Consider the following 26,673-nt stretch of genomic DNA (forward strand, 5'->3'; position numbering starts at 1 on the left):
CAGTCATGTCTGACTCTGCAACTCCATGGACTGCAGCACACCAGGCTTCCCTGTCCATCATCAACTCTAGCAGCTTGCTCAAACACATGTCCATTGAGTTAGTGATGCCATCCAACCATCTCATCCTCTGTCCTCCCCTTCTCCTCCCACCTTCATCTCTCCCAGCATCAGGGTCTTTTCCAATGAGTCAGTTCTTCGCATCAGGTGGCCAAAGTATTGGAGCTTCAGCTTCAGCATCAGTCTTTCCAATGAATATTCAGGACTGATTTCCTTTAGGATGGACTGGTTGGATTTCCTTGCCAGTCCAAGGGACTCTCAAGAGTCTTCTCCAACACCAACAGTTCAAAAGCATCAATTCGTCAGCACTCAGCTTTCTTTATAGTCCAACTCTCACATCCATACATGACTACTGGAAAAACCATAGCTTTGACTAGACGGACCTTTGTTGGCAAAGTAATGTCTCTGCTTTTTAATATGCTGTCTAGGTTGCTCATAACTTTTGTTCCAAGGAACGTCTTTTAATTTCATGCCTGCAGTCACCATCTGCAATGATTTTGGAGCCCCCCAAAATAAAGTCTGTCACTGTTTCCATTGTTTCCATGTCTATTTGCCATAAGTGATGGAACCAGATGCCATGATCTTAGTTTTCTGAATGTTAAGTTTTAAGCCAACTTTTTCACTCTTCTCTTTCATTTTCATCAAGAGGCTCTTTAGTTCTTCTTTGCTTTCTGCCATAAGTGTGGTATCGTCTGCATATCTGAGGTTATTGATATTTCTCTCAGCAATCTTGATTCCAGCTTGTGCTTCATCCAGTCCTGCATTTCTCATGATGTACTCTGCATATAAGTTAAATAAGCAGGGTGACAATATACAGCCTTGATGTACTCCTTTCTAGATTTGGAATCAGTCTGTTGTTCCATGTCCAGTTCTAACTGTTGCTTCTTGACCTGCATACAGATTTCTTTGGAGGCAGGTCAGGTGGTCTGGAATTCTCACCTCTTTAAGAATTTTCCACAGTTGGTTGTGATCCACACAGTCAAAGGCTTTGGCATAGTCAACAAAAGACTCTTACTGCAGAGAAGGCTGAATTATCAGATAGATAAAATGACCTCCTGTAGATATCAATCAGTTTCTTTCCAGCTCATGAAAAGAGTGAAATAGTGGCAGATTTCAAGTTTTTACATAGACTCAATAACTTGATTACTTCCTTTTTTTCAGGTTATCAACCTGAAATGATCCCAGGTAATGATCCCTGAAACTTCACATTCAGGGAAGTGGTGGTGAATGAGTTACACTGAATTCCTTCAGTCATGGAAGGGACTTTCTCTTTCCCTGTATTGAAATAATCACTTATTCTGGATAGGAATTTGTTTTCCATGCCTGCCCTTTCTCTTCCATTAGCATCATTTTTGGACTTAGTGTTAATTTGCTAACACAATATTTTGTATCACTTTGTTTTGGACCAAGAAATTCACTCTTTCATAAAAGTAATAGAGCAAAAGGTTGATTATGCTCCTGGGATCTCCTGGTTTTACCATCATCATAACTCACTGGGAGGAAAGGCTTTTGGAGATTCCTTTTTGGTGTCAGCAGGGAGAACATACACAACTGGGTGCACTTATAGGATTGGGATGCTTGTCAGGGCATATATTCAGAGCCAGGACTATATATGGGGCTGTTTCTCCCAAGCCCAGAACACACGGATCAGGCTAAACGTTGGAGTAGGATTCTCATATCACTTACAAGGTTTTTATTTCCCTTCTCCACTGCTTTGGGCTTTGCTTGCTTAAAGCTCCTAATACCAAAGGTCTCAGAATGGTCCCATTGAATTAGACACTGAGGCTGCCTCTTAACCGTCTGGGGCTCTTCATTTCACTGGAAAAATAGATTAAAAGGAAGGTTATGATGTTGGTTACTCTGCCTCTGATCCTTGATGAGATTGCTGCTGCCCTAAGAGGGCAAATATGAATGAGGAGTATGGTAGAATCTACGGGTCATAGGGGAGGGAGGGTGTAGTGTCTGAATGCTTAATGGAGCTGTCTTAGAGAAAAACCTCAACTGTTGGGTATAGAATTAATTTTCCTCCTAGCAGGCGCTATAATCACTTTTCAGAAACTTCCTTTCCTATCGATTCCCAGCTATTCATTTTTAGAACAGTCATTTCCAGTTCTTATGACTCCTTGCTGTTCATTTCATAACTTCAACCTTCTATGTGATTTTAAGGTCTCCTCTAAATCCCTTATTCACCCTAGTTTCTAATGGCTTAGATTGGAGGGAGGTGTGACTCTCACCCCTCTCTCCCTGACACATGTCTTTCTGATGATGGAGTGGGGAGTAAGGCTAACAAAGGTGGGTTGCCCACAAAGAAGTTGTTTATGTCTCTCTTTGGCTGACTGTGGGTACAGTATGGATAAGGCTGTAGTTTCAACAGGCTCCACTGAGAAAAGATTTGTTCTCAAGCTCTCCCCTTGGCTACCTTCCAACTGGAGTCCTTCCATCACATTCATTTTATACGTGTGCATCTTTGTCCCACTGAAAAGTGGAGCAGCCAGTCTCATTCACCCTCTGCAGCTAACTCTTGGGCCCACAGGCATTTGGGGGATTCAGGTGCTGTTCTTTCTAGGAATTGAGAACTTGGTGAGAGAGTAGTCCTGGAGTTCTCTTTTCCTTGTTAACCCTTTCATACCATCTCTCCTCCGTTTTTCCCTCCTGATCTCAAAAAATAGGGCTGGACCCTTGCCAGTCCTTTGGCTAAGAAGACATTCACCTGTACTACCAATTGCCAGCCTCCCTTACAGGACACTGGTAGGTATCCTCAGGAAAGTCACTCTGCAAGGAATTACTATGTTTAAATCATCTTTTTCTTTTTTTGGTCAAGAGACAGTCTCCCAAACTAGTTGAAACTTGTGTTGGTTTATAAGGAAAATGAAGCAATTTCTTTTCTAAATCAAGGTCAAGTCTGGGACCAGATAGGAAGGTGCTGCTCCTTGATAAGCCTAAGTTGGACACTCTTGGCTCCTGTCAACTGACATCCACTTCAGTGCTGTTCTGACATTCTGGGCTTTGACCCTATTGCTAAGTTTCCTGCTGTTTGGTTTTTAGAAGGCTGGACCATCTGATATCCTCAACTGTATACCTCAGGGGAATAGACTCAAGTCTAGAAAACAACCCAGGAAGGCATTTTAGCATCTGGAGCTGTTTTATGCCAATTCTCAAGGTGATGTGCTATGCTGGGAAAAAAAATTATTTCACCAAGTCCCAACATATTATCCTGCTTAAATAAGCACCTGAACGGAAACAGAAGGTAATTTCTCTTCTTTCCTGAGTGGTTCCACTGTTGGGGAGGCTGTTTATGTCCTGGCAGAAATGACTGATTTCTCTGTCTTCTGTACTAAACATTTAAACTGGACACCTGGAACTGACTTCTCCACGATGATATGTTTCACCCTAAATGAGATAGAATGCCAGCAACCAGATTGTTGGAACAGAAGCATCATTTACCTGACTGTCCATGATCTAGCTCAAAGGTGACTTTCTCAGGTCCCTCTCTGAGCTCTCTAATATTTCTTGGGTTTACTGATTTAGAGTCTCAGCCCCGTAAGTAGGATCATGGCTGGGTATCTGTCACACAGGACCCTTCACAGCCTGTCCCCAGAGTATTTACAAATGTCTGAGGGTGTTCAGTTACTGGATAAGTCTATTCTGGTCTGATGGAAATTCCTTGATAAGGGTTCTACTACCATTATTATTCTTTTATTTAATTTTGAGGATTTCCCATTATACTTGGGGATACTGATGGTTTATAGGTTATTGGCATAACTTGCCTCTGTTAGATTTTACATTTGATTACTATCAAATAATCAGGAAAAATATATGTGTGTATAAACTATATATATATATGCTGCTAAGTCACTTCAGTTGTGTCCAACTCTGTGCAACCCCGTAGACCGAAGCTCACCAGGCTCCCCGTCCCTGGGATTCTCCAGGCAAGAACACTGGAATGGGTTGCCATTTCCTTTTCCAATGCAGGAAAGTGAAAAGTGAAAGTGAAGTCGCTCAGTCGTGCCCGACTCGTAGCGACCCCATGGACCGCAGCCCACCAGGCTCCTCCGTCCATGGGATTTTGCAGGCAAGAGTACTAGAGTAGGGTGCCATTGCCTTCTCTGGATTCTTTCATATAGCCTCTTAAAAGATTGGCCACAGATGAGTCATAGAATTGTTGCATGGGTCTTTAGCTTAACCAGATGCAACATCTACCACAATTATTTGTTGCCATTGATACAGCCCATGCTTTTCTTTAGATCTCTAGCCACTCCAACCAGCAGCATTCCCTTCACTTGTGATATTCAGTGACACACTCTCAGCATATTTAACTATGGTTCCATTAATTCTCTTGACTTGTTTTACTCTGCGGTGTGGCAAGACCATTTTCTTAGTGTTCACTTCTCCCTATGAATTTTTTGACAGGATTTCATCAATGATGTCCTTATCTAGAGTCCATTTAGAGATATACACATATATCCAAGCTCCAAAGCCATCTTAAAGAAAAGGAAATGCAAGAAGGCACAATGATTGTCTGAGAAACAGCTGAGAAAGAAGAGAAGCAAAAGGCAAAGGAGAAAGGGAAAGATATACCCAACTGAATGCAGAGTTCCAAAGAATAGCAAAGAGAGATAAGAGAGCCTTCTTAAATGAACAATGCAAAGAAATAGAGGAAAACAATAGAATGGGAAAGACTAGAGATCTTTTCAAAATAATTGGAGATACCAAGGGAATATTTCATGCAAAGATGGGCACAATAAAGGACAGAAACAGTATGGACATAACAGAAGCAGAAGAGATTAAGAGAAGGTGGCAATAATACACAGAAGAATTATACAAAAAAAGGTTTTAATAACCTGGATAACCATGATGGTGTGATCACTCACCCAGAGTGGGATTTCTTGGAGTGTGAACTCAAGTGGGCCTTAGGAAGCATTATTGCAAACAAAGCTAGTGGAGGTGACAGAATTCCAGCTGAGCTATTTCAAATCATAAAAGGTGATGCTGTTAAAGTGCTGTAATCAATATGTCAGCAAATTCGGAAACCTCAGCAGTGGCCACAGGATTGGAAAAGGTCAGTTTTCATTCTAATCCCAAAGAAGGGCAATGCCAAAGGATGTTCAAACTACCATAAAACTGCACTCATTTCACATGCTAGTAAGGTAATGTTCAAAATCCTTCAAGCTAGGCTTCAACAGTACATGGGCTGAGAACTTTGAGATGTACAGGTTGGATTTAGAAAAGGCAAAGCAACCAAAGATCAAATTGCCAACATCTGTTGAATCATAGAGAAAGCAATGGAATTCCAGAAAAACATCTACTTCTGCTTCATTAGGGGCTTCCCTCGTGGCTCAGCGATAAAGAATCTGCCTGCAATGCAGGAGACCTGGGCTTGATCCCTAGGTCAGAAGATCCCCTGGAGAAGGGCATGGAAACCCACTAGTACTCTTGCCTAGAGAATCCCATGGACAGAGGAGCCTGGCAGGCTGCAGTCCAGAGGGTCATACAGAGTCGGACATGACTGACGCGACTTAGCAGCAGCAGCAGCTTCTTCATTGACTATGATAAAACCTTTGACTGCTTGGATCACAACAAACTGGAAAAATTTTAAAGAGATGGGAACACAAGACCACCTTACATTTTCCTCCTGAGAAATCTGTATGCAGGTGAAGAAGCAACAGTTAGAACCAGACATGGAAAAATGGACTGGTTCAAAATTGGGAAAGGAGTATAACAAGGCTGTATATTATCGTTCTGCTTATTTAACTTATGTGTAGAGTACATCATGTAAAATGCTGGGCTGGATGACTCACAAGCTGGAATCAGGATTTCTGGGAGAAATAACAACCTCAGATATGCAGATGATACCTCTCTCATGGCAGAAAGTGAAGAGGAACTAAAGAGCCTCTTGATGAAGGTGAAAGAGAAGAGTGTAAAAGCTGGCTTAAAACTCAACATTCAAAATACTAAGATCATGGCATCTGGTCCCATCACTTCACAGCAAATAGGAGACAAAATGGAAACAGTAGCAGATTTTATTTTGGGGGGCTCCAAAAGCATTGTCGACAGTGACTTTAAATTAAAAGAAGCTTGCTCCTTGGAAGAAAATCTATGACAAACCTAGACAGTGTGTAAAAAGCAGAGACATCACTTTGCCAACAAAGGTCCGTATAGTCAAAGCTATGATTTTTCCGGTAGTTATGTACAGATATGAGAGTTGGATATAAAGAAGGCAGAGTGCCAAAGAACTGGTGCTTTTTAACTGTTGTGCTGAAGAAGACTCTTGAGAGTCCCTTGGACTGCCAGGAGATGCAACCAGGTCACCCTAAAGGAAATCAGTCCAAATAATCATTGGAAGGACTGATACTGAAGTTGAAGATTCAATACTTTGGCCAGCCACCAGATGCCAAGAGCTGACTCATTGGAAAAGACCCTGATGCTGGGAAAGATGGAGGGCAGGAAGAGAAGGGGGAGACAGAGGATGAGACGGCTGATGGCATCAATGAACATGAGTTTGAGCAAACTCTGGGAGATAGTGAAGGACAAAAACCTGGCGTGCTGTGGTCCATGGGGGCTGCTGACAGTCAGACCTGACTTAGTGACTAAACAACAACAACAAGGTCTAGAATGTCAGTGCCTGACTTCTGAGCATTAAAAGTCTGTTGTCATATATTTTCCCCCGAAGGTGTCTTTTTGCAAGGAGACTCAGTGTCTTGTCAACTTGTCTAGAGACCTGCATCTTATTCCAATTTATGTACAGAGTCACTTATTAGTCTTTTACCCCAGGGCTCTCTTGAATGGAAAACCCAAGAAGCAGGAGGGGTTCATATCAGTACACAGGAGAGGACAGTCATTCTGGCCTTGAGGTCTCTCTTACTCTAATTGGAGTGACTGTTACTTTTTCTTGAGGCTTCCTTGTTGGATGATGTGCCTCCAAGAACTCTAGAAGAATGTGGAGTCTTGAAAAAGAGTCTCTGAACTTCTAGACATACATATTGCCACAACCAGTTCCTATTAAAGCTCTGGAGAAAAGCAACTTTTGGTTCTTATTAAACTGAATTTGATATTCTAGGCAATATAAGGAAGGCGACCTACCATTCTCTACTCAACAAAGTGCCTTATATCTCTACCTAAGTTTTAAGAGTGGACCCTAAGACTCTTAAATCCTAGACCTGAAACACCCACAGTGAGGGGCTAGGGAAAATCTTATATCACAGGAGAATACCACTGTGACGTTGTCTATGACTCCAAACCCATTAAGCTGCTGGTTGTCTGAGAAAAGTGTTTTGTATTAGCTATGCAAATACGTGTGAAGATGGGAAAGTAGGTCTTATTAATATTTTCTAGGACTCCAGAACAAGAAATACCTCTCTCCCGTAGGAACTACATCAGGATAGGCCAGATGCTGAGCACAAACACGATGGTCCTCTGAATGGGATTGAATACATGTTCAGGGCCTGCTGGACAATAACGCAAGATTCCCTATAGCAAAAACATTAATAAATTTGGTTGGCCAAAAAGTTCATTCAAGTTTTTCTGTACCGTCTTATTGAAAAGCCTGAGTGAACTTCTTGGCTCACCCAATACTAGCTAATGGCCAACATGTCACAAAAATGGACTAAAAGACCTCATCTATCTCAGTCATTCTAGTTATAGAGGAGATCAAAATGCCCCCTTCAGCCTTAAAAATGGTGCTGAGATAAAAAATTATGAGATATTAGCAATCTAAGGGAAAAGGTATGTATGATTTGAAACTAAGAATTTAACACCTCATAACTCTAGGTGGATCCCTTTTCTTTTGTTGTCCAACCTGAAAATTCATCAGGGAAGCAAATGCCTCATCATGGATTTTGTACCAGTAATTGTGTAGTTAAAGGGTCACTATAATGTGGATCATGCCTTACTAGGGAAGAGATCTGAATATCCAACTACTTCACAGATGACATATTCATGTTCCTAGCTAAAATCAGTCCCTCTACTTGTGCACTAAATCCCACTGCCTTTGCCTCCTCAAGGATATCACTCCGGCAATTCTCCCCAACCTCTGTCTTGCATTAACAATTTTTCATTCCTTCTCGGATCATTTTTATTAGCATATAAATGACTGGGTTTCCCCCTCCCCCATCTTAAAAAAAAATCAATTCTTTTGAGCTCATTTTTCCCTACCAACTTCCACTCCGTTTCTTCTCTCCCAGTTACAGAAAAATGTCTCAAGTAGTGCCCTGTACTCATAGTCGCCAGGTTCTTTCCTCCTGTTCTTGCCTAAATCCATGGCAATCTGGCATTGACTCCTCCCACTCTATAATGACTGCCCTTATCAAGATCACCGATGACTGCTGAATAGTGAGAGCCAATGTCCAGCTCCCCAGTCTTCATTCTACTTGACTTCGTGCAATCGTCTGATAAAGTGGACCACTCCCTTTCTGGATATTTTATTTATTAGGCTTCATGCTATTTATTAGAACATCATGCTGTTGATTTTTTTCCTACTCACTGGTCACACCTTCTCAGCTCCTTTTCTGGTTCCTCCTCAAGTCCCTCAGTTCTTCACATAGGTCCCAAGAATCACTCTTAGCCTTTCTTCTCTTCTCCCTCTACACTCGCTCTCATTGATCTGATTCAGACTATGAGCTTAAAATATACTATTAACTCCTAAGTTTTTAACCTCTAGTCCAAGACCTTTCTCCCAAACTCCAGACTTCTTTCATTGCCTATGCACAATTTCCACTGTTTTTATAACATACAACTCAAACTCAACTTGTCCAAAACTGAACACTTGTTCTTCCTCTACACATGTGCCTCAACTTGTTGTTGTTATTGTTCAGTTGCTAACTTGCATCCGACTTTTTGTGACCCCGTGGGATATAGCACACCAGGCTTCTCTGTCCTCCACTGTCTCCTGGAGTTTGCTCCAATTTATGCCCACTGAGTTGGTGATGCTATCTAACCACCTCATCCTTTGCCACCCACTTCTTCTCCTGCTCTCAATCTTTCCTAGCTTCAGAGTCTTTTCCAATGAGTCAGGTGGCCAAATTATTGGAGCTTCAGCATCAGTCCTTTCAATGAACATTCAGGGTTGATTTCCTTTAGGACTGACTGGTTTAATCTCCTTGTTGTCCAAGGGACTCTCAAGAGTCTTCTCCAGCACCACTATTCAAAAGCATCAATTCTTTGGCACTCAGACTTCTTTATGGTCCAATTCTCACATCTGTACATGATTACTGGAAAAACCACAGCTTTGACTATATGGACCTTTGTTGGCAAAGGGATATCTCTGTTTTTTAATATACTGTCTAGGTTTGTCATAGCTTTCCTTCCAGAGAGCAAGCGTCATTTAATATTATGGCTGCAGTCACAGTCCTCCGTGATTTTGGAGCCCAAGAAAACAAAATCTGTCAGTGTTTCCATTTTTTCCCCTTCTTTTTGCCATAAGTGATGGGACTGGATGCAATTTTCTTAGTTTTTTGAATGTTGAGTTTTAAGCCAGCTTTTTCACTCTCCTCTTTCAGTTTAACCAAGAGACTCTTTAGTTTCTCTTCACTTTCTGCCATTAGAGTGGCATCATCTGCATATCTGAGGTTGTTGATATTTCTCCCTGCAGTCTTGATTCCAGCTTGTGATTCATCCAGCCCAGCATTTTGCATGATGTAATAAGCATGGTGATAATATACAGCCTTGACGAACTCCTTTCCCAATTCTGAACCAGTCAGTTGTTCCATGTCCAGTTTTAACTGTTGCTTCTTGACCTGCATATAGGTTTCTCAGGAGACTAAAGTGTTTGAGTATTCCCATATCTTTAAGAATTTTCCACAGTTTGTTGTGATCCACACAGTCAAAGGCTTTAGTGTAGTCAATGAAGCAAAAGTAGATGTTTTTCTGGGACTCCTTTGTTTTCTCTATGATCCAATGGATGTTGGCAATTTGATCACTGATTCCTCTGCCTTTTCTATATCCACCTTGCACATCTGAAAGTTCTCTGTTCAAATACTTTTGAAGCTTAGCTTGAAGGATTTTGTGCATTGGATTTTGTGATGGATTTGTGCTAGCAATCACAAGATTGCTAGCATGTGAAATGAGTGTAACTGTGTGGTAGTTTGAACATTCTTTGGTATTGCCCTTCTTTGGGATTGGAATGTAAACTGACTTTTTCCAGTCCTGTGGTGACTCCTGAGGTTTCCAAATTTGCTGGCATATTGAGTGCAGCACTTTAACACCATCATCTTTTAGAATTCGAAATAGCTCAGCTGGAATTCTGTCACCTCTACTAGCTTTGTTCTTAGTACTGGTTCCTAAGGCCCACTTGACTTCACACTCCAGGAAGTCCTGATCTGGGTGAGTGACTACACCATCATGGTTATCTGGTTCATTAAGACCTTTTTTGTTTTTTCGTACAGTTCTTCTGTGATTTCTTGGTACCTCTTCTTAACCTCTTCTTCTGTTAGGTCCTTACCATTTCCGTCCTTAATTGTGCCCATATTTGCATGAAATGTTCCCTTGGTATCTCTAATTTTCTTGAAGAGCTCCCTAATCTTTCCCATTCTATTGTTTTCCTCTATTTCTTTGCATTGTTCACTTACGAAGACTTTCTTATCTTTCCTTGCTATTCTCTGGAGCTCTGCATTCAGTTGGGTATATCTTTCCCTTTCTCTGTTGCCTTTTGCTTCTCTTCTTTCCTCAGCTATTTGTAAGGCCTCCTCTGACTAGCACTTTGCCTTCTTGCATTTCTTTTCCTTGGGGATGGTTTTGGTCACTGCCTCTTGTACAGTGTTATGAACCTCCATCCTTAGTTCTTCAGGCACTGTCTACCAAATCTTTCCCCTTGAATCTATTCATAACCTCTACTGTATAATCATAAGGGATTCGATTTAGGTCATACCTGAATGGCCTAGCCATTTTCTCTACTTTCTTCAACATAAGTCTGAATTTTGCAATACAGAGCTGAGCCACAATCAGCTTCAGGTCTTGCTTTTATTGACTGTATAGAGCTTCTCCATATTTGGGTGCCAAGAGCATCATCAATCTGATTTCAGTATTGACGATCTGGTGATATCTATGTGTACAGTTGTCTCTTGGGTTGTTGCAAAAGGGTGTTTGCTATGATCTGCATGTTTTCTTGACAAAACGCTGTTAGCCTTTGCTCTGCTTCATTTTGTACTCCAAGGACAAACTTGCCTGTTATTCTGGCTATCTTTTGACTTTCTACTTTTGTATTCCAGTCCCCTATGATGAAAAGAACATTCTTTTTTTTTTTTTTTTTTCTTTTGGTGTTAGTTCTAGAAGGTTTTGTAGGTCTTCATAGAACTAGTCAACTTCAGCTTCTTTGGCACCAGTGGTTGGGGCATAGACTTGGATTACTCTGGTACTGAATGGTTTGTCTTAGAAATGAACCAAGTTCATTCAGTCATTTTTGAGATTATACCCAAGTATTGCACTTCAGACTCTTGTTGATTATGAGGGCTACTCCATTTCTTCTAAGGGATTCTTGTCTACAGTAGTAGATATAAAGGTCATCTGAGTTAAATTTACCCATTCGCATCCATTTTAGTTCACTGATTCCTCAGATGTTGATGTTCAATCTTGTCATCTCCTGCTTGACCACATCCAATTTACCTTCATTCATGGACCTGACATTCCAGGTTCCTATGCAACATTGTTCTTTATAGCATCTGACTTTACTTTCAGCACCAGGCATATCTACAACTGAGTGTAGTTTCTGCTTTGGCCCAGTTGCTTCATTCTTTCTGGAACTATCAGTAATTGCCCTCCATTCTTCCCCAATAGCATACTGGATACTTTCTGACCTGGGGGATTCATCTTTCAGTGTCTTATCTTTATACCATTTCATAATGTCTATGGGGTTCTTTAATCAAGAGTACTGAAATGGGTTGCCATTTCCTTTTCCAGCCCCTAGTTCTAGACTTCCTCAACTTAATCAGTGACGACTCCATCCTCCCAGATGCTCAGGCCTATGCACTTTGAGCCATTCTGACTCTTCTCATTCTCTCACTCACTATAACCCATCTTTACTAAAGTCTATTTGTTTTTCCTCTAAAATGTATTAGAGTCTGATCACTTCCCACGACCTCCTCTACCATCACTCTGGTCCAAACCATCGTCATCTAGATTAATAAGACTGCCTCCTGACATATCACTTTATTTAAGTCCCTTTAACATAACAGTCTTCCTGGTGGCTTCCCTGGTGGCTCAGATGGTAAAGAATCTGCCTACAGTGTGGAAGACCTGAGTTTGGTCCCTGGGTTGGGAAGATCCCCTGGAGGAGGGCATGGCAATCTACTCCAATATTCTTGCCTGGGGAATCTCCATGAACAGAGGAGCCTGAAGGGCTACAGTCCATGGGGTTGCAATGAGTCAGACATGACTGAGCTACTAAGCACAGCACAACATAATAGAATGATCTTAAGGATAAGGCAGATCATATCATGCTTCTGCTCAAGGTCCTCAGTAACTCAACATTTTATCCAGAGAAAAAGCCAATTTGTAGCCTATAAGACCCATATGATATGGCATCTCCTCTCCCTTCTAATCAAAATTCTCCAGCCACCCTGGTCTCCTTTCTCTTTCTTGATCTCATCCTCTATGGTTGTTTGTATAACTGTTCCCTCTGCCTGAACAATTTCTTGCCAGGTAGTTCCTGGCTAATTCTTTCACCTCCTTCAAGTCTTTGCTCATAGTTTAATGTACAATGAAGCTTATCCAGATCACCCTGTTTATAACCTCAGTCTAACCTGCATTCCCACCCAGCACTCCTGATCCCACTTAGCCTGCTGTACTTTTTCTTAACTCATTATCTTTCATTACTTAAAACACTACATACTTATTGCTTTCTTTTTTCTTTTTGGCCACACCACACAGCATATGGGATCTTAGTTCCTCCACCAGGGATCGAACCCGCGCCCCCTGCACTGCAAGCAGAGTCTTAACCACTGGACCAGCAGAGAAGTCCCTATGTTCGATATCCCTTCCTCTAAAATATGAGAGCATAAGGGCAGGAATCTGTTTCAGTCACTTTATATCCTAAGGGCCTATAACAGTACCTGACACATTCTAAGTGCTCAATAAATATTTGTTGACATGTATGTCCCAGTCCATGAAAGCCTGGTTCTTTTAGGTAAAAGCCACATACAGCCCCAGAAGGAAAGCCTCTGGCACTGTCTCTGGGGTTGCTAGATGCATTCTAGTCTATTGCTGACCCCTGCTGGAACCCACTGAGCAAGTTGCTATTCTACCCTTGACTGCAGGAATGGACCCAAAATTTCATGGGTAACAGGACGCTGCTGATACTCTTTTCTGCCATCTACTGTGTTGTACACTTACATTTAGAGCAGTAATAACTATAATATTTCTTTTCCCTTGGACTTTTCCTGATTCTAGGGGTCTGCAGAAAATAGATGTAAAGTTTGCTTTTGTTTTCTTTATATTTGATGTCTATTCTTTAGTAAGGACTCCATTAGTTGGGGATGGGGAGGCTGCTCTTAGTTTTACCTTCAGAACTAGTAACTTAATTCTTTTTTTCTTTCTTTTCTTTCGGCTGTGCCCTGGGGCTTGTGGGATCTTGGTCCCCAACCAGGGATTGAACCCAGGTCCTTGGCCATGTAAGTGCAGAGTCCTAACCACTGAACTGCTAGGGAATTCCCAAGAACTAATAACTTTTATCTTTAACCAGACTAAAAATTTGTGGGAGGGAGATATGCTTTTCTTCCACGTGACCATTACCTTTGTAACCAAAGGCATCCATTTGCCTCAAAAAAAAAAAAAAAAAAAAGATAATTATAGCAGGAATGCAAAGGTAAATAATGACTCTAGTTCAGCTTTGGAAGCCTATAACTAATCTTGAAAGCTTTGTTGGGAAAGTAAAAGAAGCTCCAAGTTTCTGACATTCTTAAATACTGAGCAAAGCGTGAAGCCTGGACAAAAAGTCTTACTCTAAATCAGTAGGCAAAGTAAACCTGGAGAATGACAGTAGGAAGTTGTCACCTACTGAGGGGGAAGTGCAGTGTTCTTCCAGCCAAAAGAGCCTAGGCTAAGTGGAGGGTCAGTGGGGTTGAGACAAAACTTACCTGGTGCTTAGATCCCTGAGAAGGAACCCATCAACCCTCTCATTACATGGGTGTTGGCCCAGAAAAAGGAAGGAGGACATGACATCAGGAACTCAAATAAGATGAGGTAGAATCTGGACTTCTGGGCTAGCTCTTCACTTCCACTGCAAGTTCAATGTGGTGCAATGAGAACATGGTGCTGTCAAGAAATAATTCTGCAATGGCTGAGATAGCTAGATGGATGGACCTGTACCACAGTTTCCTATTCCTTTGGTGTGATATGGTGTGACATTTTTCATGTCTTGGCAAGAGGGTGCCAAAATGCTGAGAGAACTCAACACCCAGAATTCTCCTATTGGAATGAGAAAGTTACATTCAACAGAGACCTCATAAATAAATGCTATAGCAGGACCGTTAGCTCCAGCAGAGAAATGAGAAATGGGCCAAGCTCTGATTCATCAAGAGTTTATGTAAAAAATAAAATGAGAGGGACAATGAGTATTCTAGAGAAGGAGAAAGGAAGGAAGACCTAGAAAGGGGGCGAGATTTTCCCGAGGGAGTTTAGATTGGGCTCAGTTTCTATGTGATTCAACTATTGTTGGCACTCCCACCCTTACGTGCCTATTCCCACAATGAGCTTAGAGAATGGAAATGAGTCTCTGAGTTCCTGGAAAAGGATGAACAAAGAAACCCCTGTTCAAATTCTAGAACAGACATCAGCACTTCTGAACTGACATCTCTAACATTAATATATGGGCGAAAAGGATGTTGACTTCTTTAGATTCTTGAAGTACTATACTTTCGCAGTATAAAATGATCTATTTTTGCCCCACTAATGTTTTATACCTTGAATTTTATTTTGACTCTGATATAAATCTTGTCATACCTGCTTGCTTTTATTAACATTTGCCTGGTGTATCCTATCCTACCTTACCATCTACTTTTGTTTTTTAATCAATAGCATTTTTCCTCTCCTTTAAAATATTTTTCAATTTTTAAAAAATGCATGCAAGCAATACATGGAGATATTCACATTTTAAAAGAGCAAAAACATTATATTATTGTCTCTCAATCCTGGTTCTTTCTTTAACTACCTGCTACTATCCTTTGACCACTTCTTTTTGGTCTGTATATCTTAAATTGTGGATTCTTTATATTTTCTGGATATTGATACTGTGCCTGTTAATTTTTTTTCAGAGTGTAGCATGCTATTTAATTTTGATTATGTTTTTGGAAGAAGGCAGAGTGCTAAAGAATTGATGCTTTCAAACTATGGTACTGGAGAAGACTCGACAGTCCCTTGGACAGCAAGGAGATCAATCCAGTGAATCTTAAAGGAAAACAACTCTGAATACTCATTGAAGGACTGATGCTGAAGCTAAAGTTTCAATACTTTGGCTACCTGTTGTGAACAGCCAACACACTGGAAAAGACCCTGATGCTTGGAAAGAATGAAGGCAGGGGAAGAGGGTGACAGAGGGTGAGATGGTTGGATGGCATCAGCGACTCAACGGACATGAACTTGGGCAAACTCTGGAAAATGGTGAGGGGCAGGGAGGCCTGGCCTGCTGCAGTCCATGGGGTCACAAAGAGTTGGACACAACTTGGCAACTGAACAACATGTTTTCAGATGTAAATAATTTTGGAATTTGGATGCAGTCAAACCTGTCATTTCCTTCTTTAAATTTTTGTTTTTAAAATTTTTGTATCCTAAACTAGAAGGTCTTTAACCTAAATAAGTTTTTAAATAAATTTTATAGCTTAAAAATGTTTAGATCTTTACCATCTAATATCTGGGATTTATTTTTCTGAAAGATTTGGGATAGAATGTAATGTTACATTTTATTTTGTTGTTTTATTTTCTCATGAATAGCCAGTTTCTCAATGAAATTTATTGACTAGTTTGTCTTTTCCACACTGATGTGAAGTAATACATCTGCTATATGCCAAATTCTGTAGTCACAATGAGTTCTTTATTGGGGGGTGGGCTGAGTTCTTTATTCAGCCCACTAATTTGTCTATTCCTGTACTATACCACACTGTTTTAGTGACCATAGCTTTGTAATATTTTGATATCTGATAAATCAACTCTCCCTCTCACCTCCCATGTTCTTCTGTAATATTTCCTTGAAAAAGTTTCATGGAAAATCTATTGGGGGTTTTGACTGAAATTGCATTAAATATATATATTTGAGAAAAGAGCAGACATCTTTATAGTATTGAATTTTAGGAACATTATCCCTATTTAGTCATATTTTCTTTTACATCATTCAGTAAAAGTTTTATAGTCTTGTCTACAAAAGTTTTTTAATGTTATTCATTGCTACTGCATATGGAATCATTTAGTTTATTGTATTTTCTAATTAATGATTGCTGACATATAGAAAAGTCAATGATTTTCTCTTTTATTCGATTAATGTAGTAAATTATATCAATGTTGTTATTGTTGTTTAGTCACTAAGTCGTGTCTGACTCTTTTGTGGCCCCATGAACTGTAGCCCACCAGGCTCCTCTGTCCATGGGATTTCCCAGCAAGAATACTGAAATGGGTTGCCATTTCCTTCTCCAGGGCATCTTCCTGACCCAGGGACCGAATCCATGTCTGTTGTGTCTACTGCATTGGCAGGCAGATTCTTTACCACTGAGCCACCTGGGAACCCCTGAAATTTGTTTATATAAGTTATTATCAATAGAGCTCAATTAGTGAATTCATCTTGCATTTCTGAGATAAATTTAACATTATCATGTTGCATTATTATTTTCACTGCTGCTGAAATACAACTTATGATATTTTATTTGAGATTTTTGCATAATCTTTCCAAATCAATAGTGGTATACTTTTTCCCCTCATCTTTTATATATCTTGTTTTGGCATCAAGGTCAGCTTAACTATATAACATTAAATAAACTGGATAACTTTCTCTTCCTATGATTTAAAATGATTTATAAAATATGGAAGTTATCTGCTTCTTGAAGGTTTAGAGAACTTGCCTATATAACCGCCTGGACCAAGTGCCTTTTTTGGAAACAAATCTTTTACTACTATTTTGATTTCAGATTTTCTACATTTTCTTCAACTATTTTGAAATTTTATATTTTCCTGTAAAATGATCCATATATTTTTCAGCTCTATTGATATAAAGTTATTTGTATTATCTTATAATTTTAAAATCTGCTCATGCATTATGATTTTATATCCCTTGTTATGCCTGATAATTTTTTATGCCTTCTCACCTCTTTCTTAATATTTGCCAAAGAAATCTGTTTTTATTAGGCTCTTAAAAACAGAGTTTTAGACAACTCTATTCTCATTTTTTTTTTCTTGTTTCACTAATTTCTGCTTTTATCTATTGGAATGTTTTTTCAACTTTTTTTCATTATTATCCCTCTAGGGAACTTTTGGGACTTTTTTCCCCTTAATCACTACTTTCTTCATACCCCCAATATTAAGCCACACATGCAGTATATATGTGTTTCTATAGTATAGTCTTGTGAATAGCCATAATCACTGCAATATCTAATATTTTTTTCAGCTCTCAAGAACTAATTTTTGCTTCCTAAGTGGCAATATTTTCCCTATTGAGAATGCATTACCCATTGTAATGTCTTTTCTATTTTCTTTGGGCTTATTTTCCTTTTCTTCTGGAGTTAAAAGCTTAGTTCATTTACTTCCATTTTTTTAAAATAAGAAATTTAAGGCTATAAGCTGTACTTTTCCCCCCAGTGTTGTTTGCTTACATTACTGAAGTTTTGCTATTTTGTAATTTTGGTTTCTATTCAGATCTAAATTTTTGTAATTGCTACTTTTACCTGAGTTATGTGGAAGCTTGCTTTTACATTTCCCAATATGTGGATTTGGGGTTAGGTTTTTATCATATATTTATGTGACTCCCTATCTGGAGTTTGTTGAGACATGCTATCTTACCATATGGTCAACTAAAATTCCTGCAATCTTTCAAAGCTTGAAGTTTTCTGTAGACTTTTTATAGATACTTTTCATCAATTTAAAAATTATTTTTGTTACTAGTTTGCTAAGGTGTTTTTACTTTTTATTTAAAATTTTTTATTTTTTAAATTGAAGTATAGTTGATTAACAATATTGTGTTAATTACTGCTACATAGCATGCTAAGGTGTTTTTATATTAAATTACAAATTAGTGTTGTTTGTCTGTTTTTTGTTTTTATCTTTTTTGACAGTGCCATGTGGCATGTGGGATCTTTCCTAACCAGGGATCCAACCCATGCCCGCTACATGGGAAGCACAGGATCTTAACTATTGAACCACCAGGGAAATCCTGGTATTGAGTTTTAACAAATATTTACTTTGGAACCAGAGGTGATTTTGCTTTTTCCTTCTTAATTTCTATTAATTTAACTACTTTAATACATTTCATGTGTCTCATCTACCCTATGCTTTCCCTTAAAGGCCTAACTCATTTGTGATCCTATTTACAATGGTAATATCACTAAGAACTAAGCTAAAAATGTTGAAGGTACATCTATATTTTCTATAAGCTTCTAATATACCTATCTCAGTGTTAACAGGATGATTTCCTATTGCTTCCTCTGCAGATTCAGGTAGGTACCTCTCAGTATTTCCCTGGATCTGAGATCCCTGGTGGAAGTGCACACTTCTGTTTCCTCTCTGAGAACTTACTTCCATTCTTCTGTTATATCTCTCTGGGCTCCAAGTACCTCCTCTACTTTGGTAATGAATAAATTACCACCCTCTTCTATAGTCTCATCTTAAGATCATTTGGCTCTTTGCCATTTTTATTTTCCAATTTGTATTATCAATGTTTTCGTGTCCTTTAAGAACACAGCATTTGTTTTAAAGAAATCCTTTTCCTCCAGATCAATTGGTCTCTCTTCCTTTATTCACTTTTCACTCTCCCAGTGCTTCCATTTTGACTTCCAGGCCTGAACATATACTTGAAACAAATATAGTTCCTACTTGATTTCCTAAATAGACCTGCTTCCTAGGGAGAGAAGAATCCAGGCACAACCCTTTTTAATACTCTTCCTAGCCTTTGGAATTAAATAGCATTGCTTCTCTCTACCTTAAATCCCCATATAAAAAACATTTGCATTTCTTTTTATATTTATGATTAAAATCCACCATTCTCTGTGACTGAACACACAACTTGAGTCCCTGAAATTCTCATCAGGGCTCATATAGTCAACACATGAGGCACCAACTTGGGACATAAATGGAAGGTGACTCTGAATACCCATATGACTTAAAGAACTTTACCCCTTCCAGGAGTCTCTCCATAGACCCTACAAAAGGATGCAATGCAAATCAAGATTAGCCCAAATTGGGTGAAACTATTCTAATGCCACCTGTTAATCCCCAGTAAAACTGAAGAGCTAGACTCTCCTAAGTTTATTTGAAGTACACATGGAATTTCTGCCATTAACTTTCTTAAATTCCTCATCTGGAATTCTGGCAGAGAATAAAAGGCAGCACAGATTTTTCTATTCAATACTGCCTTTCCCTTCTGCAGCAAGCCTATTCTTGTGAATATCTATGTGAAGCCTCAACTATATCTATGTGAATCAAGATCAGACACAGTGACCTGCAGAGCCTACTTTTGCAAAGCCCTACATCTAGTACCTCTAAAAAAATAATGACTTGCCTGTGGACACTAGCTACCATAAGCTGCTAGAATTTGAAAAGGTCAAAGAACTAAAAGGCCCCAAATCACTACAGCACTAAAGTCTGTGCCCTGGCAAACCAAATGTTCCATCTTCATCTTATTTTAGTCCCCTAATTCCAGTCAGATTGCCTATTTCTCACGATTTAGTAGCCAATGCATGTGTTAGGGCTTAAGGAGAACAATTAATTGCATCCATTTCCTTTCTAAGTTCTCAACCAACTAGGTAATAGATACAAGAATCAGACCAATGAAGATCAAAATATCAGTATTTTGTTGAGAAGGCTGTACCTATAGCCAAATTGGGCTTTCCAAAGCCACCCCTCCACTGCGTTTCACACCCTTCCTGATCCCTCTACTGGGATTATTCACCCAAAGAATATACAAAGGAAACACTTACCTGGGGAGTTGCAAGGGGGCATGGCTGTTCCGAAAGTGGAGACAGAGAGAAGTACTCTTCAGACTTGCCTCTGGAAGGCAGGCCTGGGCCTCAGCAGGTGTGCTTACCATATGAAAGCTGGGATTTGAGTGGTGTGGGTACAGATAGCAGGCAAAGAAGTACGAGAGGCAGGCCTGGCCCACAGAAGGTGTGCTTACCATATGAAAGCTGGAATCTGAGTGGTGTGGGTACATATAGCAAGCCAAGAAGTTCAAAAAAGAGAAGAGAGCTTAGAGTGAGTGAGAATATGTGTTCATAATGACCCTCTTCTTTATGTCTCGATCAGAGAATACAATCTTTCTTTGGAGACAAGTGAGTAAGAGGTGCAGACAGGGGCCAAGAGTGAATTCCAATACAATTGTCTACTTGGAGGAGAATAGGAAAATAAGGACAAATAAAGATTCCTGTCCCCATAGGTGGGACAAAGCCTGTACTTTTCATTCCCTTCCAGCAGGGACAGGGGATCCCATTCCCTCATGCCCAAGGGCTGACATGGAATTCACACCCAGCCCCCAACCTATATTTCAGGAAGAATTTGATAAATAGATTCTGTTACTAGGTCATTCCTGTATCAAAACTCAGGATGGTGGGAGTAGGGCAAGGGCCAGAGGTTCAGATTGACTCCACCAAACTCCAGACATATTCACTTGCTAAGGTCCATCTGACTAGCAAAAAGAAGCAAAAGAAATACTAATAAAACTAGGAAGGCCCTTTCAAGGCATTTCACTAATAACGTCCTCAAGAGCTCTCTGGCTGCTGGAGTGAAAAGGGTAAAACAATACCCAAGGCCAAGAAAGACCAGCCTACAAATATTGCTCCCATTATCTGTCTCCCTTCCCACCACCCCAAGTCCTTGGAGAAGTCAGTGAAAGACACGCCGCGTTTAGACTGTCAGAGGCCAATCCCAGACAAAAGTCCCCAAGGTACAAGAACTCAAATAAGGACACTACTGGGGAGATTGAAAATCAAACATTATTTATCAGATGGTGATAGGAAACATCACGCTTTCTTGAGCCCAATTCCAGAATGGTCAGTGGGAGTTTCTCTCACATTAACTTCATTGGTCCGCCTACCCAACGGCAGCTCTTCTACTGAAGGGGACAAAGGAGAAATCATCATCCTCAAGGGGCCCCCAGAATGCCCTTCTTATCAAGTCCCAGCTGAGGAGACAAAACAAGCAAACAAAGGACTTCCCACCACCAAAACCGCCTTCACAACTGGGGGCCTCCTCTTCCCACATGTAACTCAAGGAGAGCTCCACTCACCCTGCTTAGTCCTCAACAGGGAAACACTGCACTTCTTTATACCCTTTGGGTCCTTCCTAAATACCTTTCCTTCACTTAATGTAGTGAGCACTTAGTAGAGTCCCTGTGTTCATATCACTTACTCTCTCAAGGAAGCTAGAGTGCCCAGGACTAGAAACTGGCATTGAAAAGTAATCTACCAGATTAAAACATAAAGGCATTCCCACCTTAAGTCCATATTGTATGGAAGGAGGGAATGTACTCAACCTGCTTAGAAAACAGCTTTTGGGTTAAACACAACAGGCAAAGGGTTCAGCGGGAACTGGACAGCTGAAGGAACATAGAAGTGATAGTGAATAGAGAAGAAGGGGATCCTGGTGGCAGTAAGGAAGAGTGGTGCCCTTTGACTAAGAGCCCAGATTGGGTAACTAAGCATGATGGAAAGAGTCAGATAGAAGGCCAGATAACTAAATTTTAGTTATGACTTTTGCCAGCAACTCAGCATGTGACTTTGAGCTTATCTAGCCTTCAGTATCTTCATCTGCAAAATAGGGGAAAGCAGTCTGTCTAACTAGATGCCTCTTATGGTCCTTTGATAGTATGGCATCCTTCACAAGTGTGATTGATGGACTATTACAAGATATTCAGGAGGGGAGCCAAAGGGGACTTTACCAGAGCAGGAAATGCCTTTCAGCCTCATCTCTAATGAAAGGGTCACATTCACACATACATAAGCAGAGTGGCCAACAATTTCATCATAGCAGCAGAAACACAGAGAAAAATACATACTGGTGAAGCTCAATTCCTGCACTAAGGGAGCAACACAGAGGGGCTCCAAGGTCAGGGGAGAAGGGTCCTTCCATATGACAATAACTTTCACCTTTCTGTCCCTTCCCGAAATCCAGGGCAGCTGGCTTTTTGAAAGAAGCCACTCCCACTTCCCTTTCCTAAAATCACCAACTCACCTATTGCTGAAACAAAAATGCACAGATCCCAAGGGAAATAACCCACTAGCTAGCTAGAAATGAACAGAATCTACCACACCTAAGGTTACTTGGGAGTGGCAGCTGGGACCAAAAGCCCTTATTTCCCTGAACTTTAACAATGACTCTGAAAGGTCTTCATTTGGACCTGTCCCAACCACAGTCACTTGGGTTTGCCCTCTTGGTGAAGTGGGAACTCACCTGGCCCACCCTTTTATTTCTGGTGCATTTATGATTGTTTCCAAAATTTTAGACCAACCTCATCGTGAGTGAGCCAGGAAGTTACCTCCCCAAGTAGGACTCCAAATGACAGGAAAAGCTAGGACAACGACGCAAGTGCAGGGTTTCAGCCCTTGCAACAGGACCTGCAAACAGACACATGCCACTCCCCAAACACCAAGAAGCATCTCCCAGCCATCCATCCACATGGATTCTTACATGGCCTCTCCTAGCAGAGGTAGCTGGGGCAACTGGGGTGCGGAGGACATCGACCTCCTATCAACCTGGGATCCCTGTTTAAAAGATACTAAAAATACATTAGTAAACATCACTGTTTACAGAAATAGAAATCATTTCTGTTTCCAAAGGCCTCTCACCATCCCAGTCCTGGACATTCCCAAGACTGCCACCCCTGACACCCTCTCCAAGGTCCGCCCTGGAGGGTGGGTAAGACACCAGAGTCTTTTGAGACTGAGAGCTCCTCAGGCACCTGAGAATTCCAGTTTCACATCTCTGGTTCCCACGGAAGGGAGAATCTTCAGGACTCTGGAGAGTACGGGGGTTCATCCCTTCTTATCAGTTCCGGGGGTCTGTCTTGAGGCAATCCCCCCCTTTTGGATGATATACGTGTTGTAAGAATTCTTGCTATTTTCGGGCCCCCAGTCCCTCCCCAGAGTCCAACATGCCTGCCTGGACCCCCTCCCCCCACCCACACCCGCCAAAGCGGAGAAGCCAGTCTGTGCCTTGATATAATCACTCAGGGAAAGAGGGATGGGCAGAGAAAAAGCAAGGACAGTGGCCTGGGGGATCATCCTTGCGGGAACGACTAACAGCAGTGACTGTCAGACAAGCAGGTGGTGAAGCTGGGCACCTGCCCGGGGACGGAGCCGGAGCTGTCCACCAGGTTGGCGGGTTGCGGGTCGACGCGGGGGGTGCGACGGCGCCCCCGGTACTCGATCATGTCAGGATGATAGGATGGGTGGCGGCGGGCGTGCTTGGTCAGGTGGTCGCTCCGAGAGAACTGCTTGGGGCAGAGTGGGCAGGAGAAGCGTTTCTCGCCCGTGTGCGTCCTGTAGTGGCGGGCCAGCTCGTCGGAGCGCGTAAACTTCTTGTCGCAGTCGAGCCAGTCGCAGGAGAAAGGGCGCTCACCCGTGTGGGTGCGCTGGTGGGACTTCAGATGTGATGACTTGTAATAGGCTTTGTTGCAGCCCGGAAAGGGGCAGCGATGGCGCTTGGCAGCAGGTGTTACTGGCCTCCGACGGGGGCCTGGACCCGTGGCGGGGGCGGGGCCGGCCCCAGGGGCCACGCCAGACACCGCGCCAGGGTGGGCAGGCGCTCCCGGGACGGCTGGCGCGCCAGGGACTTCGAGCGCGCCGGTGGAGTGCATGGGTCCCGAGACCTCGGCTGCGCTGGAGGCCGGGGCTGGCTGGGAGCCCAGGGTCGGGCCGGAGCACGGGGTCGGGTCGGAGGAGCCGGACGAGTCGCGCAGAACTTCCCCGGAGTACTCTCCGAAGCCCCCACCAGAGCCGCCGCGCAAGTCAGCCAAGACGCTTGCAGCCAGCAGGTGGGGCGCGGCGCCGCCCGCGCCGGGGCTAGGGGCGGGGACCTGGGGGAGCGGGGGGACCGACGCGGGCCCCGGTGGCCCCGGACCCGGCAGAGCGGACTCCGGCGGCGCCGCACCCACCTCCGAGCTGGCCGCTCCGCCCGCGCCCTCGGGGTCCGGCGGGCGGCGGTGAACCACAGCACCCGCGGACATGGACACCAAGCACTCGGCGGCGAAGTAGTCCAGGCACGCCACGGCAGCCGACATGCTGGCACCGCCGGGCCGCCGGCGCGCGCCGTCCGAGCGCGGCCGGCCGCGGGCGAGAGAGTTCTCGGGAGCGTCCGTCCCCGCTGCCTCGGAGCGAGAAGCAGGAGGCCCGGTGCGCGCCGCCCGCCACCCGCCGCCGCCGCCGCCGCCGCCGCCGCCCGCCGCCGCCGCCGCCGCCGCCGCCGCCGCCGCCGCCGCCGCCCGCCGCCGCCGCCGCCGCCCGCCGCCGCCCGCCGCCGCCGCCCGCCGCCGCCGCCGCCGCCGCCGCCGCCGCCGCCGCCGCCGCCGCAGCAGCAGCAGCCGCCGCGGCCGCCCGCGCGGAGCCCGCCCCGCCTGACGCGCCCCTGACGCACCGGAGCCCGCGGGGGCGGCGGGACCCGCCCCGGCCGGCAGGACACCCCTCGGAACGCGCGGCCCACCGGGGCTAAGTCATTCCTAACAGCCTAAGAAATTATCTTGTCTTCGCATTCTTGCCTCTGCCGGCGAGCCAGGTAATTTTAATAAAGAGAAAACTCCCCGATCGTAACTTCTGGGCAGCCTGCCGGCTTCGCCCCCCCTTCGCCCGCTGGTCCTCCGCCAGCTGGGTGTCCGGCGGAGTCCGCGAAACTTTTTTTTTAAGGGAAAAAAATGCTTATACCTGACATGTCTTTCGATTCATAATTACGATTGTTAGTAAAGCGGGCTGGGATTGCGTTTCACTGTTACCGCTCTCCGATCAGATTTAAAATATCCCCGAGTTTTCACCAAAAAAAAAAAAGTTTTCTCATCTAACAGTCCCGCTGTCAACCCAGGGTCCGTACCAATTCCCTAAATAGAGCCGCTACGTAGCCATTAATTAATTTTCGAACCAGAAACATTTTTAACCTTGTAAAAAGCAAAGAATCCTCTCATGGTTGAAATTGAAACTTAAAATCTTTTGAGTAACGATTTAACCATTCAGCCAACGAAAGAAAAATGCATGTTTAAACTGCATTAACCTGTCACAGGCATACAAACAAATTTCCACGCTGAAATATAAATTATAGACTAGCAGCAAGATAAACACATTAAAATGGACTCCCACAATTTTAATAATAGAAAGTCACGTTTCCAATTAGGCAACGTCTTTTATTTTTCTCGACAAAAATTAAAAATAAGAAAACGCAGCAAATTATATAGAATTGCTCATATGGTGTTTTGTGATTGTAGAGCTTTCTCTTTTTATATAGTCAGATATATGTGTGTGTGTATGTTTATATTTCTTTGCTGCTTTCATTTTTTTCCTCCTATGACTTAAAAAAAAATTAAAAGCACACAGAAAAGCAAACAGGATAATTTCTAAAAATAGCCATAGCGTGGTTTTTGATGTATACAAGCTTTACTTATATATATTTGAATTATATGCAGTTTATTTGCAGTTCTTTAATGCTTTTCTTTTTCCTTTGAAAATTAAAAATGCAGATACCTCAAGAATAACAAACATTAATGTATGTACTTCCTAGGATAATCAAACGTGAAATATTTGTAACATTTGCTTCAGGCTTTTTATTTATATTAAAGATTCCAGATAGAGCTGACTGTCACCTTATTTCCCTCCCCAGTTTCATTCACCTTTCTCTCTTACTTGCCTAGGTTATCAATGTCATTAAAATGTGTATGCTTCCAGTACTGTTATTATTCTTTATTACCTAATTACCTCTATATATTTACATGTAAATATAGTAAATATATATGTCTATGCTTCTATGTTTTAAGTTTTCTTTATAAATGGTACAGCAAAATGTACATATCATTTTGCAACTTACTTTTCCCTCTCAATATGCTTTTGAAAACTATGCATGTTGACACTTACAGAATCTACTTTATTCATTTCAGTAGTTTTATGATCCTGTCAGCTTTATTATTTTTATGGAGATTCTATTCTAAAACAAATAATTATTATAAAGCTGCTTGCTTCAAAATTTTAGACAATTAACTCTCACTCTACACATATTAAGATTGTATCAGAATTCTTCACTAGCTGTTTTTAAAAAATATTATTATTTAGAAAAAAAATCTAAAGCTATTTTAAAATGCAGAGAGACTATTACAGGCACCCATGTACCTGTCTCATATAACTAGTATATGTCAGCATTTTGCCATACCTGCTTCAGGTCTGTTTTTAATTGAGCTGTTCATCGTTTCTGATAAAATTGAAGTCCCTCTGCACTCCTCCCCAAAACCATTCTACACCCTTTTCTCCA

The 26,673-nt window shown here is 42.1% G+C and overlaps 1 protein-coding gene across 1 annotated transcript; it reads right to left on the minus strand.

Moving 5' to 3' along the window:
• Window positions 1-23,396: 23,396 nt before the first annotated feature.
• Window positions 23,397-24,451, minus strand: KLF14 (KLF transcription factor 14). The gene has a single exon (XM_052639128.1). The coding sequence runs from the start codon at window positions 24,449-24,451 to the stop codon at window positions 23,468-23,470; it is 984 nt and encodes a 327-aa protein (XP_052495088.1). The 3' UTR covers window positions 23,397-23,467.
• Between the last annotated feature and the right edge of the window lie 2,222 nt (window positions 24,452-26,673).

The sequence above is a fragment of the Budorcas taxicolor genome, chromosome 4 (assembly GCF_023091745.1).
Source record: "Budorcas taxicolor isolate Tak-1 chromosome 4, Takin1.1, whole genome shotgun sequence".
In the NCBI taxonomy this organism is placed as follows: Eukaryota; Metazoa; Chordata; class Mammalia; order Artiodactyla; family Bovidae; genus Budorcas; species Budorcas taxicolor.

Excerpts from the sequence above, each read along its gene's own strand:
- KLF14 (XM_052639128.1), bottom strand. The coding sequence starts at position 24,451 with ATGTCGGCTGCCGTGGCGTGCCTGGACTACTTCGCCGCCGAGTGCTTG.